Here is a 12,713-nt window from a genome sequence, read left to right as displayed (position 1 = left end):
CACATATATATATATATATATATATGTGTGTGTGTGTGTGTGTGTGTGTGTGTGTGTGTGTGTGTGTGTGTGTGTATGCTTTACCTGCAGATAAATCATTCTGGAATAAGCTGGCAGTCATATATATATATATTCCTTTTTGGTCTGAACCGCCCATCATTTGACGGACGGTAAAGTCTGTTGATAACGAGTGTTGAATCGTCCTTTATGCACAGTGTATGATTTTTTTGTTGTTTGGCTGTTATAAAAAGTAAATAATTTTTCGATCTAGACGTTTGACCTCTTTACGGAATAACACTCTTAGGGAAAAAATGAAAGTCCTCCTACAGCCTTGGCAATGTGTCCCGAGCGCAATTACCATTGGCGCACTGTGCGTGCATTATCTTTGCAACACTTGGCATAGTAACTTTGATGAGCCCTTATCAAGATTAAGCCAAAGATATAGTTGTACCATATAAATATGTCATATGCCTAAACGTTTAATAAACATTAAATTATTTGCCGATATGAGTGATGGCGTTCATCAAATAAGAAAAGCTTTTTTTTGCCCCCTAACCTGCCTGTATATTATTCTCCCCTTTGTGCGCCTAATTACGTGTACCGAGCAAATAAAGTAAACTTAATGTTGCCCAACATGAGAAGACAGCGTATTGTTTAAGGGTTTCGCCGGTTACCAGGAAACGTTAAAATGCTAGCGAAGCAAGTCGTCAGTTGCAGATTGGTGACGTACGTACAGGAAGTCAGAAACACTCTGGCTTTACGACTCTGTGGTAACAATGCCTATACAGGTCTTTCCGTAGTTAAACGCCGTAGCACCGAGCTTGTGAAACACGTCAGGGCTAACGAAATGCTCTTACCGGTGCCTACCGTTACCTTTAGATTGACGTTTGTGTAAAGGTGATGAACTAGTAAAAATGTCATTGCGAATTAGTTGGAATGAACTGTTCCCCACGAAATGGAGCGTAGTGATATTCATCGCGTACATGGTGTTGTTTATAAATCAAGGTTGGTGGTAATATCAATTTGAAATATGCTTTACCTGCAGATAAATCATTCTGGAATAAGCTGGCAGTAATTTGTGTGAGGTATGCGTGCTTGTATGAATGAATGCTGTTTGTTTCTCTTGTTCTAATGAAGGCTGTGGCCGAAAGCTTATGTGTAAATGTCTTTTAATTGTGCCTGTGTGCAACTTAACGTGTCATCTTTTGTTAAAATCCATCATATTACTACTTTTTCAAGACTGTATACATTCTATTGAACTGCTCCTCTTAATTTCTTTGTTGTCTCTGGCAGATTTACAATGTCACAAACAAACCATAAGCTTTTTATTTCTTATCCGTGAACTTTTAATTCCTGCTCCAAATTTTTCTTCAGTTTGCTACTTTGCTTGCTCAATGTGCAGATTGATTAACGCCAGTGATAGGTTACAACTTTGCGTCACTCCCATCTCAACCACTGTTTCCCTTTCATGTCCTTCCACTCTTGAACTGCAGTCTGCTTCCTGTACAAGTTATAAATAACAATTTGCTCCTTGTATTTTATTCATGCTGTTTGTTGTTGTGGTCTTCAGTCCAGAGACTGGTTTGATGCAGCTCTCCATGCTACTCTATCCTGTGCAAGCCTCTTCATCTCCCAGTACCTACTGCAACCTACATCCTTCTGAATCTGTTTAGTGTATTCATCTCTTCATCTCCATCTACGATTTTTACCCTCTGCGCTGCCCTCCAATACTAAATTGGTGATCCCTTAATGCGTCAGAATATGTCCTACCAACAGATCCCTTCTACTAGTCAAGTTGTGCCACAAACTCTTCTCCCCAATTCTATTCAATAATTCCTCATTAGTTATGTGATCTACCCATCTTATCTTCAACATTCCTCTGTAGCACCACATTTCGAAAGCTTCTATTCTCTTGTTGCCCAAACTATTTATTGTCCATGTTTCACTCCCGTACGTGGCTACATTCCATACAAATACTTTCAGAAAAGACTTCCTGACACTTAAATCTATACTTAATGTTAACAAATTTCTCTTCTTCAGAAACGCTTTCCTCACCATTGTCAGTCTACATTTTATATCCTCTCTACTTCGACCATCATCAGTTATTTTGCTCCCCAAATAGCAAAACTCCTTTACTGCTTTAAGTGTCTCATTTCCTAATCTAGTTCCCTCAGCATCACCCGACTTAATTCGACTACATTCCATTATCCTCGATTTGCTTTTGTTGGTGTTCATCTTATATCCTCCTTTTAAGACATTGTCCATTCCGTTCAACTGCTCGTCCAAGTCCTTTGCTGTCTCTGACAGAATTACAGTGTCATCGGCGAACCTCAAAGTTTTTATTTCTTCTCTGTGGATTTTAATTCCTACTCCAAATTTTTCTTTTGTTTCCTTTACTGCTTGCTCAATATACAGATTGAATAGCTTCAGGGAGAGGCTACAACCCTGCCTCTTTCCCTTCCCAACCACTGCTTTCCTTTCATGCCCCTCGACTCTTATAACTGCCATCTGGTTTCTGTACAAATTGTAAAGAGCCTTTCGCTCCCTGTATTTTACCCCTGCCACCTTCAGAATTTGAAAGAGAGTATTCCAGTCAACATTGTCAAAAGCTTTCTCTAAGTCTACAAATGCTAGAAACGTGGGTTTGCCTTTCCTTAATCGAGCTTCTAAGATAAGTCGTAGGGTTAGTATTGCTTCATGTGTTCCGATATTTCTACGGAATCCAAACTGATCTTCCCCAAGGTCGGCTTCTACTAGTTTTTCCATTCGTCTGTAAAGAATTCGCGTTAGTATTTTGCAGCCGTGACTTATTAAACTGATAGTTCGGTAATTTTCACATCTGTCAACACCTGCTTTCTTTGGGATTGGAATTATTATATTCTTCTTGAAGTCTGAGGGTATTTTGCGTGTCTAATACATCTTGCTCACCAGATGGTAGAGTTTTGTCAGGACTGGCTCTCCCAAGGCTGTCAGTAGTTCTAATGGAATGTTGTGTACTCCCGGGGCTTTGTTTCGACTCAGTTCTTTCAGTGCTCTGTCGAGCTCTTCACGCAGTATCATATCTCCCATTTCATATTCATCTACATCCTCTTCCATTTCCATAATATTGCCCTCAAGAACATCGCCCTTGTATAGACCCTCTATATACTCCTTCCACCTTCCTGCTTTCCCTTCTTTGCTTAGAACTAGGTTTCCATCTGAGCTCTTGATATTCATGCAAGTGGTTCTCTTTTCTCCAGAGGTCTCTTTAATTTTCCTGTAGGCAGTATCTATTTTACCCCAAGTGATATAAGCCTCTACATCCTTACATTTGTCCTCTAGCCATCCCTGCTTAGCCATTTTGGACTTCCTGTCTATCTCATTTTTGAGACATTGGTATTCATTTTTGCGTGCTTCATTTACTGCATTTTTGTATTTTCTCCTTTCATCTATTAAATTCAGTATCTCTTCTGTTACACAAGGAATTCTGTTAGCCCTCTTCTTTTTTTGCCTACTTGATCCTCTGCTGCCTTCACTATTTCATCTCTCAAAGCTACCCATTCTTCTTCTACTGTATTTCTTTCACCCATTCTTGTCAATCATTCCCTAATGCTCTCCCTGAAACTCTCTACAACCTCTAGTTCTGTCAGTTTATCCAGGTTCCATCTCCTTACATTCCCAATTTTTTGCAGTTTCTTTAGGTTTAATCTACAGTTCATAACCAATAGATTGTGGTCAGAGTCCACATCTGCCCCTGGAAATGTCTTACAATTTAAAACCTGGTTCCGGAATCTCTGTCTGACTATTATATAATCTATATGAAACCTGTCAGTATCTCCAGGCTTCTTCCATGTATACAACCTTCTTTTATGATTCTTGAGCCAAGTGTTAGCTATGATTAAGTTATGCTCTGTGCAAAATTCTACCAGGCGGCTTCCTCTTTCATTCCTCACCCCCATTCCATATTCACCTACTTTCCTTATCTTCGTTTTCCTACTATCGAATTTCAGTCACCCATGACTATTAAATTTTCATCTCCCTTCACTATCTGAGTAATTTCTTTTATCTCATCATACATTTCATCAATCTCTTCATCATCTGTGGAGCTAGTCATTTTATAGACTTGTACTATTGTGGTAGGCGTGTGTTTCGTATCTATCATGCTACCTTCAGAATTTCAGTGAGTGTATTCCAATCAATGCCCAATATTCTGTTTCGTCTGTGGCGTACGTCTTACAAGGATATCGACAATTTTGAGGGTCGTTGTCTTCTTCAGGATCATTGTGTCAACTTGGGTATTTCAGTGCTGTGTCAGATTCCTCACACAGTATTATATCTCCCATATAATCATTGTCATCTGCTTCCTTGTCCCTTTCTGTAACATTTGCCTTCAAGTTATAGTTTCCTTTGTATATGCCTACTTTTTTTCCGTCCTGCTTTCAGCCATCCCTTCTTTGTGTAGTACATGCTTGCTATCTGAGCTCTTGACGTATATATAACTGGTTCTCTTTCTTCCAAATGCCTTTTGTTTTCCCATAGATAGACCCTTTCTTTCCTGTAGTCATGCATGCTTCTATAGTCTTGCATTTGTCCTCTGCCCATACTGTTTAGCAATTTTGCTCTTTCTGCCAATACAATTTTTAAGCTTCTGTACCATATTTCCATTAGTGTGCTGCATTTTTGTATTTTCTCCATTTGTCTGTTAAATTTGGTTTCTTGTGTGTTACCCAAAGATTTCTCCTGGGCCTTTTCTTTTTGCCTATTTCATCTTCTGTCTTCAGCATTTCTCCAGTTTCAATCAGATGTTGTCTATGCTCCTTTTGAAACTCTCACAATCAATGACTCTTCCAGTTTGTCCAGGTCCTATCTGCTTACTCCTAGGTATTTGTGATTGTTACCATTTCTGGTGATTTTAATACCCATAATGTATTTGAACACATAGGTATCTCTATCTGATTTACATACAATAATGTTCCATTTATTTACATTCAGTGCCAATCTCTACATTGATCATTGATCATGTGCAGGTCATCCTCCATTTTGATATAGTGTTTTGCCATTGCAACTTCCCTGTTGACAACAGCATTATCTGCATGCAGCCTCACAGAACTTCTGACATTATTCAGTAGATTATTTAAGCAGATTCTAAACAGCAATGGTTGGGGTGTTTCTGTCTGTTGATTTTATTCTGTTAAGAATGCTATGTTGTTTTAATATAATCCATTATGGAGTCAAGTTAGCAGTTGTCGTTATACTGATTATCACTGTTAGCATTCAACCGCGATTCTTATACATATATTTTAACAACGCGTTTCAAGAGACAATGCTCTCATCATCAGGTTTTAAAGTCTATGTCATGAAATTAAACGGACTAAAAAGACAAAATATGATCACAAATAGTAGGGAAGTCCATAGAGTACAACAGAATTAAAAGTATATTGGACTTTGGGTCCTCGTCTTACATTGAATTTGTTGACACAAGTTGATGGTCGTCCCATAGCTACCAAATATGCTGTCGCACTGTGCCGGCTCGGGAGCTGTTGTGGACTGACGTGCCTAGGCACGTTTTTTAAGAAAGTTATAGGCTACTTTATTTGACCATAGTAGTTACCTAGGCCTACTTCAGATTGCAACATTCCGACTCTTAATGATATTACTGGGAAAACACTTGATTCTGCATCAAACTGGCTTTTAACCAATATACATGTTTGTAATTCAGACGAAACAGCCCAAAAACTTTGTCTAAGCACACAAAATACATGATTTACAAGTAAAGGTAACAACTCACCAAACAGTGTGCGGTAGTGTCCTCCCACCCCCCATAAAACGTGCAAGTTGAGAAATGTGTTTTGTAGTAATTATCTTCATTTGCATGAATCTGGATGCTTTCTAAACACTGTGAAGTTCATGGTGGAGGGTACAGGGTACATCCCATTGTACCAGTTATTAGGACTTTTTCCCTGTTCCATTCACATATTCAGTGCATAGGAAAATGATTATTCAAATGCCTCTTGTAAGTAGTCTAATCATATGCTTACAATTACTGTGGCAGCTTTATGTAGAGGGTTGCAGTGTATTCCTAGAGTCATAATTTAAAGCCAGTTCTCAAAACTTTGTCTGTAGACTTTCGTGGGATATTTTCAGTCTATCTTCAGGAGCCTGTAGTTCCATTTTTTCAACATCTCAGTACACTCTCCTGTGGGTCAAACAAACATGTAACCATTCATGCTACCCTTCCCTGTGTAAGTTTAATATCCTCCTGCTAGTCCTATTTGGTACGGATCACACGCTCTTGAGTAATACTCTAGGATAGGTTGCACAAGTGATTTACGAGGGTTGGAACTTAAATAGTGGCAACTATTTAGTCACAACCGATACAAAAGAGTTACATGTTTGCACCTGTTACTGTCCTTCAAAGTATCACCAGCGTTGTGTAGAACCCATTTCCAACAGTGTGGAAGGCGTAGTATACTGTTAGCAGAGCCTGTTCTGTTGATGGTGCGAATGGAGTGGTCTACTGCCTGTCAAATCTCTGGAACAGTTCTGAAGCGAATGCCACAAAGTGGTTCCTTCACCTTCAGAATCAAATCAAAGTCGCAAGGACTAAGTCCGGGGTGGATGGTACAGTACTTCCCAGTCCCATCGACTGAACAGAGCAGCCACAGCTTGTGCTGTATGTGCCCACACATTGTTGTGCAAAATGATGGGTGGGTTGCACAGAAAGTGTCGCCGCTTCTTCTGCAAACCTGGTCACAGGTGATGCTCCAAAAACGAACAGTAATACTGTGCACTGTCGGTCTGCCGTGGAGGAACATAAAGCGTTTGGATAACACCATCACAATCGTACACAAGAATCACCAAATATTTAGACCACTCCATTCGCACCATCAACACAACAGGCTCTGCTAATGGTATACTACGCTTTGTACATCGCTGGCAATGGGTTCTACACAACACTGGTGACTACTTTGAAGGACAGAACAGGTGCAAACAGGTAACTCTTTTGTATCAGTTGTGAATATATAGTAGCCACTATTTAAGTTCCAATCCTTATATAAGCAAACTATTTCGTAAAATGATTGTGTTTCTGTAGTTTCCTCCAATAAACTAAAGTCTGATACTTGCTTTACCCATGACTGAGCCTCTGTGATCATTCCACTCCATGTCCCTATTAAGTGTTACACCCAAGTATTTATATGAGTTTACAGATTCCAGTTGTGACTCACTAATATTGTATTCGTAGTATACTATGTGCACAATTTTACATTTTCGAACATTTAAAGCAAGCTGCCAACCATAGCACCACTTTGAAATCTTATCGAGGTCAGAGTGGATATTTGTACAGTTTCATTTAGATTGTGCTTCATTGTAGGTAACTGAATCATCTGAGTAAATTCTTAAGTCACTATTAATATTGTCTGCGAGGTCATTAATATACAATTAGAATATCAAGGGAAGCAACACACTTCCCTGGGGCACAGCCGAAGTTGCTTCTACATCTGTCAATGACTCTCCATTTGAGACAACATGCTGCATCCTCCCTACCAAGAAATCCTCAGTTGTGGCACATATTTCTTCCGATACCTCATATGATGATAATTTTGATAATAAGCGTAGGGGTAGTACTGAATCAAATGCTTTCCGGAACTCCAAAAATATTGCGTCTACCTGACTGCCTTGATCCGTAACTTTCAGGATGTCCCATAAGAAAAGTCCAAGTTGGGTATCACATGATCCATGTTTTTGAAATCCATGCTGGTTGGCATGGAGGGGGTCATTATGTTCAAGCCACCTCATTATATTTGAGCTCAGAATATGTTCTAGGTCTCTACAACAAATGGATGTTGAGACTTTGTTCAGTTTTAATGGTTTCAGCTGTTCCTCAGTGACACTGGCACTAACATTTATTTCACTAATCTTTTCAGTGGTATGAGAATTAAATTGCAGTAATACACCTGGGTTTTCCTTTGAAAAGGAACATTTGGAAACAGATAAGCATTTCTGCCTTTGCTTTTCTACTCTCCGTTTCAGTTCCTGTCTCATCCATGAGTGCCTGTTTGGTGCCATTAACAGCCTTTACATATGACCAAAATTTCTTTGCCTCTTGTAAGAAGAGAACACCACTTGATAATTGACACAAAAAGCTTTATTAAGTCTTAAGAACGGTTTATTATAATGGGTACGCTAGCCACGAAGTGGCTCACAGTAACAATCTGATAACACATATGGGTAGAGGTAAACATGTAACTGAGTTAGAGCTGGCTGGGCCCGTCTCTAAAAGGCATAGTCCATATCAATTCAGGCAGGCCTTATCAGAGGCTGCCGCATATTGATTTACAAGCAGCCTCTCCTCTGTGCATTCTAATGTCCGGCTGACAGTTGTTGGCATAATCCGTATCACTTCAGGCAGGGAGTTACCTTCATAGTCTTGGATGTTATTGAATTTAGCCTATCTTAAAATGAAGGTCTCAGTAAGGAACACGTATATTTTGTTTTCTCCAAAACAGTTTCTGCTCCGAGCTAAAACCTGCCAAAGATGACACTGTGCATACCATTTCGAAGATGCGAATTTTGGAAAAAATTTTAAAATCTTGTATCTCTGGAACAGTGGCTTTTCTTTATTATTTTCTTTTTTTAAGATAATTGCTTTGTGATCACAAACAAATCCTCAACGTGGACGTATCTGTCAAAGTTCTTTTACTATAGTGTTCTGAACTTTTTTTACAACTTATGGAAATTTTTTTTTTTCAAAAATGCAAATCCCTAAAATTTGGATTTTTTTTTTATTAGTACCATAGAGTTCTACATTCCCTGAAAAGGAGAGCTTCCACCTTTAGGTTGGACAGGTTTTATAAACAATTGAAATTTTTACCATTCATAGAACCTGTTTTATTACCACATCATCACATAACAGGCTCATAAAAATCAATACATTTAACATAATTTTAGTTTTGAAAGATGAGGAAGGGACTCATTTTTCAAGCATTTTAAATGGTTCCAAAATGCAAGTGAAAGACCCAAAGACTGAGATGTTTCAATTTATACAACTTCCATGCACTCCGCTTTGTACAGAAATTAGCCACTAAACTAACTAAAAATGTCTTCTACTGCTTCAGTATCTTCCTTTGATATACCAGGTGATCAAAAAGTCAGTATAAATTTGAGAACTTGATGAATCATGGAATAATGTAGATAGAGAGGTAAAAATTGACACACGTGCTTGGAATGACATGGGGTTTTATTAGAACCACCCCATATTGCTAGATGCGTGAAAGATCTCTTGCGCGCGTCGTTTTGTGACGATGGTGTGCTCAGCTGTCACTTTCGTCTTGCTTGGCCTCCCAGGTCCCCAGACTTCAGTCGGTGCGATTATTGGCTTTTGGGTTACCGGAAGGCGCAAGTGTATCGTGATCGACCAACATCTTCAGGGATGCTGAAAGACAACATCCAACGCCAATGCCTCACCATAACTCCGGACATGCTTTACAGTACTGTTCACAACATTATTTTTCGACTGCAGCTATTGTTTAGGAATGATGGTGGACATATTGAGCATTTCCTGTAAAGAACATCATCTTTGCTTTGTCTTACTTAGTTATGCTAATTATTGCTATTCTGGTCAGATGTCTGTCGGACATTTTTTGAACTTTTGTATTTTTGTGGTTCTAATAAAACCCTATGTCATTCCAAGCATGTGTGTCAATTTGTACCTCTGTATCTACATTATTCCGTGATTTATTCAGTTTTCAAATTTATACTGACTTTTTGATCACCCTGTAGAATGATGCCTTCCTGTTGAACCATTAGGAACTGGAGCACTTACAATCTTCAAAACATTGTGAACAGGAAGTGAGCACTGATGGCGTTGTTGCTGTCCTTCAGCTGGAAACCTATATCCAGCAGTTGGTCCATGTGTTAACATAAAGTTCACTACAATTTTGTTTAACTCATAACTGGTGTCTATAATCTCTGCAATTCAGTAGTCACAGTCATACACACATGCCATAAACATCCCCCTTCTCAGGTTGTGAATCTGAATATTATCCTGCTGTTTCTGAGGTGTTGGCTGAAAGAACGAAATTTCTTCTTTCTTGCTCTTTAAAGTGCATGCAATATGAGTAAGCCCATCACTTTGAGTCCAAAAATGTGGCTTCTGAATTCCTTTCACAGGAGTAGTTTGTTTGGACCATTCTTCTTTTTTCTGCTCGTAGAATTCTTCAATTTCCTCTTTGGACAAAAGAATGAGTGCTGTGTATGTGTAAGATTTCACGACTCTAGTAAAATTCTCGGCATTTCGAATCACAGCTGTATTTGGTCTGGAAAGATGTAACATGGGGCTTCAGCAGGCCTCCTACACCATCACAAGGCCCCTTCCCATGACCAGTAGCTTTGTATACCCAGTCAGTTGACACAAGTGACTTACTCAATTCAAACAGCTGGTAACGATTTTTAAAATGACTAGGAGCACAATCAGAAGTAATGATCATCTTCTTTGCCCCTGTTTGCAGTTGAAGAATTTTGCGCATTGCTAGTGAAGCATTTGCTAAGTCATGTCCTGCGCCATCACTTATAACTGCAACACTTGTGGTCTTGTTTTGAAAATATATCACTCCTGCAAAAACTGAAATTACAGACCATTTGTCAGCAAAATCACAGTAAAGCACTGAACATAGTTCTTCAGCCTGTACACACACTTTCACTTCTGCAATGTGTTGTTGTTGCAATTACTTCAGATGCTGGTGTGTTACAGCTTTCACTGACCATTTACCAAGTTCATCAATGAAACTGTTAAAGGCAACAGTTTTCTCGATTAGTCTATTTTCCACTCATGTCATGTATGTAATTGCTGCAGAGTTATCTGCTACGTCTTCCAGGCCAAGTGTCTGCAAAGACAGTTCTCCCTTTCCAGGGCAGTCACCACATTCTTGAAACAAACACGTCTCTCGCTTTACGCCACAGACTACTAATGACTTCACATGCCCAACCAAGGTGTCATATGTCACATGCTCCAGTAAATTCTCAAAGTTACCACACAAAGTTCAAAATTCGTGCAGTACACACATAACTAGATATCTCTAGGTGGGTGTAGAACTACCCACTTAGGTCATAGTGCATAAAATTTTGATCTTCCAATATGTGAAGTTGTATAGCTGCTCTCATAAATTGCAAAAGTTTCTTTAATTCTGCAAGTCATGCACCTCTTCACTTACACAACTTTTTGACCTTCAACTGTTACAGTTATAATGTCTTTATTGTTGGCATTGTGGTGAGAACAGTCCCATTTATCTTCCAGATAAAATGACTGCGCTATTTGAACTTGAGCTGCTTCTACAGGATGACCATAATAGGGATCTGGTCATCCAAAGACTCCTTTTACAGACCTCACATTTCTTGATTTGTCTATCCTGTGCTTTGATACTGATGGAATGTGGTTCAAAATTGTTTTCTTTGAAAATGTCTTTGGAATAATAGTCGAAACTTGTACCTTTTCACTGTAGGGTGCACAATATTCAAAGGCTGATTGATATTTGTGAAAAATTCCTGACAAGAGGTGCAAGACTGCATTGGTTCGTTTTCTTCTGAAGGTGGAATTTCTACTTTGAAGAGTGTGGTCAGTTTTGTGGTTGTGTATTCATCCATAGCTTTAGTATTTTATCTGCACTTTCTTGATCCTAGAGTGTGTGTCTTGACTTCACTGACCACTGTTTCTTAATAGGACTAACACCTACCTCTGTAGTTGACTGATTCAGGGTATTTAATTCTTCCTCTATTAATGCAAATGGGAGGCTTCACCTTGTTCAGATACTATCATTATTGTTATTCTGTCAAAACATTTAGAACACAAAAAGTCATCAGTGGAAACATCTTCAGTTTGAAACAGTCTTCAAATGAGAACACTTATCCCCAACCTGAACAAAGTCTGTTTTTTTTTATGTTTGTCTTACGTATCTCTCTTTTTATGGATATGCAAGTAGTCAGTACACCTCACTCTCTTGTGGCCCCAGTCAGAAGACATTTCAAACAGTCCTTTTCATGAAACACATTGCAACTGTGTCAACTTGCAAATGCCTCATGAAAACACAGAGCTCACTGGATGGTCTCAGATTTCTTAGAAGCCTCTTCAGTAGAAAAATTAGCACTGAACAACTACAATACAGAAACCTGCAATGAACAACCACGACATAGAAATGACAAGGAACTACAATAAAGTGTAAGAAATAACTGCAACAAAGATAATAGAAATAAACATTGTAACAAAGAAATTAGTTAGAAAGAACTCCAGTGAAGACACACATTACCCTTGAAAATTAAAATTAAACCTGTCCAACTTAAAAGTGGAAGCTCTCCTTTACAGAGACTATATTACTACATGGTTTTAATCAACAGAAAAAACTAACTTTTCTGGATTGGCATTTTTGAAAAAAAAATTTTTTTTGTGTAAATTATAAAAATAATTCAAAGGGCGTCAGTAAAAGAACTTTGACAGGTGTGTGCAAACAGATACCAGTGCAATCTTAAAACAATTATCTTTCAAATATAAACAAACTCAAACAAAATATCTAACCAAGACTATGGAGGTAACCCCCCTGCCTGAAGTGATATGGATTATACCAACAACTGTCAGCCGGACAGTAGAGTGCACAGAGGAGAGGCTGCTTGTAAATCCATGAGTGGTGGCCTGTGATGATTGTCGAACTTCTAGCTGCGTCTACCAACTTCTGTGGCGCACCTTT

The 12,713-nt window shown here is 38.8% G+C and overlaps 1 protein-coding gene across 1 annotated transcript in view; it reads left to right on the top strand.

Annotated features, from left to right (window-relative positions):
* Nucleotides 1–676: 676 nt before the first annotated feature.
* Nucleotides 677–12,713, top strand: part of LOC126092158 (UDP-galactose transporter senju) — an 85,608-nt gene continuing 73,571 nt past the window's right edge. The window contains exon 1 of the mRNA XM_049907628.1: nucleotides 677–1,005. Within this exon, the coding sequence (XP_049763585.1) occupies nucleotides 915–1,005 (91 nt within the window). The 5' untranslated portion in view covers nucleotides 677–914. The remainder of the gene's footprint in view (nucleotides 1,006–12,713) is intronic.

This window comes from Schistocerca cancellata, chromosome 7, assembly GCF_023864275.1.
Source record: "Schistocerca cancellata isolate TAMUIC-IGC-003103 chromosome 7, iqSchCanc2.1, whole genome shotgun sequence".
NCBI classification, from domain to species: domain Eukaryota; kingdom Metazoa; phylum Arthropoda; class Insecta; order Orthoptera; family Acrididae; genus Schistocerca; species Schistocerca cancellata.
This window is presented reverse-complemented; position numbering and strand designations above follow the sequence as displayed.